This window comes from Penaeus chinensis, chromosome 26 (genome assembly GCF_019202785.1).
Source record: "Penaeus chinensis breed Huanghai No. 1 chromosome 26, ASM1920278v2, whole genome shotgun sequence".
Lineage (NCBI taxonomy): Eukaryota > Metazoa > Arthropoda > Malacostraca > Decapoda > Penaeidae > Penaeus > Penaeus chinensis.
The window spans coordinates 5,711,059-5,717,058 of NC_061844.1; the positions used below are offsets into that span (position 1 = coordinate 5,711,059).

General features: G+C 33.6%; 1 protein-coding gene across 1 annotated transcript in view; it reads right to left on the reverse strand.

The window, feature by feature from the left end:
- Positions 1-548: 548 nt before the first annotated feature.
- Positions 549-6,000, reverse strand: part of LOC125038835 (synaptic vesicle 2-related protein-like) — a 7,401-nt gene continuing 1,949 nt past the window's right edge. The window contains exons 3-13 of the mRNA XM_047632434.1: positions 5,904-5,956; positions 5,584-5,728; positions 5,118-5,301; positions 4,587-4,650; positions 4,061-4,186; positions 3,553-3,640; positions 3,229-3,349; positions 2,592-2,773; positions 2,356-2,467; positions 2,125-2,209; positions 549-1,755 (exon numbers count right to left, since the gene is read on the reverse strand). Coding sequence (XP_047488390.1) covers positions 1,549-1,755; positions 2,125-2,209; positions 2,356-2,467; positions 2,592-2,773; positions 3,229-3,349; positions 3,553-3,640; positions 4,061-4,186; positions 4,587-4,650; positions 5,118-5,301; positions 5,584-5,728; positions 5,904-5,956 — 1,367 coding nt within the window. The 3' untranslated portion in view covers positions 549-1,548. The remainder of the gene's footprint in view (positions 1,756-2,124; positions 2,210-2,355; positions 2,468-2,591; positions 2,774-3,228; positions 3,350-3,552; positions 3,641-4,060; positions 4,187-4,586; positions 4,651-5,117; positions 5,302-5,583; positions 5,729-5,903; positions 5,957-6,000) is intronic.

A 6,000-nucleotide genomic window follows, 5' to 3' on the forward strand; every position in this document is an offset into this window, starting at 1 on the left:
TTTCAGGCGGATGACAAATAAGTGAAAACCCCTAAACTAAAGAAAAAAAAAAAAAAAAAAAAGGACTTATTTCATGGGTTGTTGATATACCTAAATATGCCATCCATAGGCTTCTTTTTAGGCCATATATAATTGTACAAGTTTGTGTATCTGGTAACAATCTCTCAGATTAGTGATATAAACAGGATTGTAGTTTGAAAAGGTTCTTCCATTTGTGGACTAGTGTATAGGCAGGAAAAGTGTATGTACAACACAAAACACATTTTAATAAGAGATTTTCATAAAAAATTGTGGATTAGGAGAGTGTTTTGTAATGTTGATAGCACAGGTTAATGAAATAGCTGAGGAAATTTAAAATGTAAGACGATATCGATTCTAGCTGATCAAGAATTACGAAACCTGAAAAGTTTCATGCTGCCGACATGACTCTTTCAAAATTATACAAAACTGCAGGATCAGTAAGAGAAAAGGTTTTGATTGCAAATTCAAGATTTCAATCCTGCATTTCATTATAAATTGTCCTCATATATGGTAATTTAAACAAGGTATTTAAATAAATATTATATATTCAACAGATAAAAAGATACACAATCCAGGAATGTAACAACCATCCACAGGGAATGTATAACAAAGTTCTGAAATAAAAAATATCCAACAGTGTGAAAAACATAAAATTCTCTGATAAAATTTCAATCTCAGTAATGCTGAGACCTTTTTAATTCATAATCTGCATGCAGATAAAATTCATATTCATACTGAAATATTTGTAAAATTATACACAAATACCATGTTCGCTATGCTCACTGTAATTCTAAAGTGTGTAAATATACTGCCGATAAAAAGGAATAACTTTGGTTTAAGTATACACTTCTTGAAAGGCTGCATCCTGTTCTATAACATGCTTTCACACAAATTCAAGGACCAATCCCCTAAAGAGTGAATGGGGGGGGGGGGGGGAGAGACATGGTACAGGGAATTCTGGTCAGAGAAAGGCAACATACTACAAGTTATTTACATACAATCTCTGGCAATTATGAAGCCTAGGTGGTATATAACCATGTCTGACCTTACTAAGTTATTCTATTTTTTCAACATAAAATAGAATGTGGCTTCTTGAGTATTTGAAAGAAGCTTAATCAGTATATGTTTAAGTATGTGAGTATACATTTATGGTGGATATCAATTCTAAATTCTCATATAAACAGATATAGATAAAATAGTATTAAAAAAAAAAGAAAAAAAAAATGTTGAAAACAAGAAGTGCCACATGTATGAAATATTTCCATACAAATATAGAAAATATTAGAGAAAATACAATTTTGAAAACCCCATTTGTTTTCAAGAGTACTCCAGTTAAATTTTGGTCCCTTGTACCTTAGAATAATAATAAAAAAAAAAAAAGTTAAATGTATAATTATTGCAAGAATAAAAAATAATGTCCAAGATAAAATTATAAAAATCAAACTAAAATAAATGCATTTTAGTGTAGTCAGCAGATTTCTGCCAAGTACTGGTTGTGGTTCCTACAAGACATTTCAGGTTCTTGGTTTACGACATTGCTCTGCCTCTCGTTTCAATGGGCAACATCAAGGCAGCAGCTATAGCTAATATGGCCACAATGCCATATGTTGCAGTGGCCAAGTGGACAGAGGTTCGTGTCATGACTTGAGCAACAATCGGAGTTAACATAGCACCAAAGCGGGCCATACCAGAACATGTCCCCACACCCACAGCTCGCAGTGATGTTGGATATACCTGTAATCAGGGAAAATACTCATTCATGTGACATAAGCTTCTTAAGCTATTCTTTGACACCTCTGTGCTGGTCACAATGGACTCTTTTTAAGCTAATCTGAAATTCAATGAAAACTATAACATTTTAAGCTAATTTTAACTTAAGTGAAAGCTTTAATGGACTACATGTTAACATGCACAGACACTGATGCATAGTTTAAATTGTACTTTCTGACAAATTGGTCAAAGCAGATACAGATAAATAAATAAGGACCACTGGTATAAAACATCACAAAGAGAAAAATACAAAACAAAAAAGATTAGGTAAAGATTACTGCTTTCCATAAATTTTTCCTTAAATGTAATAAATAACCATATAAAGGAACTAACCTCAGGTGTGTAGACATATGCAGCCTGAAACACTCCTGAGATAATTCCACGAGCCACAAACAGGATGAAAGTGAGCCATGTACGACTGGAAGAAAATTTTCACATATAAAATTTTTAAAAATGGTTTATATGCAACATATTTAGCATATAATTCCATGATCCACTTTTAACAGTTATCTTTTTTTATTTTGCAATTGTAGCATAATTTTTTTACTTATTCATGAACCTTACTTGGAAGTGCAAATGAAAAGAAAGATGATGGACACCACAAAAATGATGAACTCCAGTGCCATCGTCTTCTTCCTTCCGAGCTTCTCAATTACAAGGATTGTGAAAAATATTCCTGGAAGAAAGAAGCTATTATACCATCTAATAGTAAACTATAATGCATGTGTACACACATACACACACAAAAAACAGCAATATTAATTCAAGTAATTTCTATACTAAGCCTACCAAGATATTACCTGGGAATTCTGCAAGGGTTGTCCAAAGTAAATCTAGGTAGTCTTCTGAGCTCAGGGGACGGCAGTCTGCAGAGCATGTGTATATGCCTTCTGTGCCTGATATTGAACACAAATTGCCTTTTGCCTCAAAGAGCTCTGTGGTCATGAGTACCACGCCATAGTAACAGAATGCACAGGAAGACCTGTAAATGGAAAGGTTTCTGTGATAATACCATCCACATACAGCAGAACTAACAAAAAAAAAAGGGAAATAGAATGAAAAACTGTACTGATGCACTATGGTTTGTAATGGGAAAAGTAGTACAAATTTTATAAATCTTGGAGTTATTCTTCATTTCAAATACTAAATTAAAAAATGCAACAACTATTATTTCTGATAAAACAAACTATGTGGCATATGTACAGATATCCCCAGTTCCATGCCAATTTCATACAGCTGAACAAAATTCATCCTACAACTAGCTACTGCTTATTTGTCCTCTATTCATGATACTGATTTCAGTATTTGCTATCCTATCATCTATCAACATTAGAAAGAATGATAAATAAAAAAAGAAAAGAAATGAAGAAAAAGGCTATACGCTGCGTCAATAATTCAATCTTGCCTCTAAAGCTGTCAAATGACAATAAAACTGACCAAATGAACCACAAAAGGAGTGTCGTCCACTTGAGATCAGGCACCAGCAGATCCATTAGTCGACCACGGTTAACCTGTGCAACGTCATCAACAATCAGCCGACCAAGCAACATGGGTTTTCCTGAAACATGCAGAGTATTTGATGATCCCTTTGATATTTGCATTTCATATCATTTGAGTTGCCAGTTTCCATAACATTAACCTTTTCTAAAGTTAATAATGCTTTTCCCTATTTTTCATATTTTATATATCTATACCAGAGTATATATCATGCCAAGTGTTGTTTTACTCAATACTAAAATTCAATGGATGGGATTACAATACCATTTTCATCTGCAATTTTCTGCAGGGTGGCCAGAGCTTTCTCAGATTCTCCAGATGCTGCATCATATCTGGCACTTTCTGGGAGCCACTTTAAAATAAAAACAAACTATATGTACAAAAACACACACACACACACACACACATACATATATATATATAGAGAGAGAGGATACGACTTCTTACAAATAAGTCCCTAGACTTTTACAAGACTGTGAAATATAGCCAGATATTTCACAGTTTATGATTTATCTTCATCTTATAATCTGCATTTGAATAATTACATTTATTCATCCTCTGTGAAGGAAATAAAGAATGGATGAGAGAAGTAAAGAAAGTAAAGAAAGTAAAGAAAGAAAGAAAGAAAGAAAGAAAAAAGAAAAAAGAAAGAAAGAAAGAAAGAAAAAAGAAAGAGAAAGAAAGAAAGAAAGAAAGAAAGAAAGAAAGAAAGAAAAAAAAAAAAAAAGGAAAGGAAAGGGAAATAAAAATCCAGTCCCTGATTTATACTCACGTGTGAGACAAGAGCAAACAGAATCAGGGGGATGGTGGAGAGTGCTAGAAGTCCTGTCCACCCCATGGTCGGCATCACCCATAGAGCAAGTATGACTTCGGCACATGCACCAACTGCCCAGAAACACTGTAAACCAAAAAGAAATTATACAAATGAGGCTACTATTCTGTATTTGAGGACAGATGGAATACCAAATGGATTTATAAATATGTAATAGGATGAAAAACTGTGTACGAAAGACTGATTTCATGAAAATAAGGATACAGTAAAATGTTTTAAATGAAATTTATCACAATACCATACACTTTACTAAAATATAAATCTGAATATAATATTTTTGCATCAGTTAAGAGAGATTTCAAAGCTCAAGAATTTATGCAAAAATGCTTGTCATTCTTTTTACACTTATATATGTACGTACGTACGTGTGTGTGTGTTGTTTTCTTTTTCTTTTAAGCATATACCCTTCTTTTTTAACCAAAAAATAAATCTATTGTGTGAACATCAAACAAAAGCAAAAACTCACATCAAGCAACACGACACACTTTCCACGCTGGTGAGCAGGCAAGAATTCTGCATACAAGGTAACACTGCAACAACACATAATTAAAACCTGCATCATGCATTTTACTTAAGACCATACAACAATAAAACTACACCTACAAGTAAATATCACATCAAAAACAGGAACATGTAAAAGTCCCAAAGACAGACAAACAGGCCAGGTTGTTTCTTACAGCTGTGCGAGGCCCGACCAAATTATTATTCGTATGTATGGACATGCATATATATAGAAATAAATGCATATCTGTATATCCATGTAACAGATTATATATTTACAAAGCTATCTATCTGGTAGATATGTATGACTAGACTGATGGATAAGTATATTTATTTCTGTGAATTTGCATGTCCATATAATGAATATTCATTAGGTCAGGGCTCACACAATTTTACCAAACCGACTGAGACAGTAAAAAGCAATTCATAAGCACACAACAAACAAAAAAATAATATAGTATCTATTATATGAACGACCACACACTCCAATACTTACGACTGTGGAATACAACCAATTGCAAAGCCAACGAGGCCTCTGAGAAGCACGATCCAGTTGTACGTTGGGGCGAAGGCAGAGAGCAAGCCCCAGTAAGCAAGCATGACGGCTGCTAGTCTTAGGGATCGCTTTCTGCCATATTTGTCCGAGAGATTACCCCAGAAGGCTGAGCTGATCATCATTCCTTTGGGACAAAGCATCGAGAATCAGATACATGAGTGAAAAGAGTTGATGTGAATTAAACTTTAATACCTGTATATAATCTTCCACTTAGTAGAAACTGAAAACACAAGGAGAGGATATTAAAGTATATTTCAAAGGCCTTGCTACCCTTATACACATCCATCAAATAACACGAGTACCATTGAAAAAAGAAAGAAAGAAAAAGAGAAAAAAAAGAAAAATAGAAAAGATAGAAAGAAAGAAAAAAAGGAGCATAAACAAAAAGGTGTAAACACTAACTAACCAATAAAAACTGAGGTAGTTAAGAATGCCTGCTTCCACTCCGAGAGATGCCAGTCGCAGTGAAGGGCTGGGCTGAGGATGGCGAGAATCATCATTTCCATCGAGTCTGCCATCCAGCACAGTCCAGTGATCAGAGAGAGCTTAACCTGAGGAGCAAATAAATAATTATATAAATATAAAATATATTAAAAGAAGAAGAAAAATATAATCAAGAAACTAACAATTAATGAGGACAATATCAAAGTTAACTTCTTTATTATTCATGTCTTGTAACTTTTTTTCTTTATTATAATCAGTTGCTATATTAATGAAAGGCCTTACCTGAAATTTGCCAAACCCCAAAGCATTCACAGCTTGGTCAACCGTAAATGTATCTGAAATATTCAATGACTAAATAAATCCTGAGTTCTTGAAAATT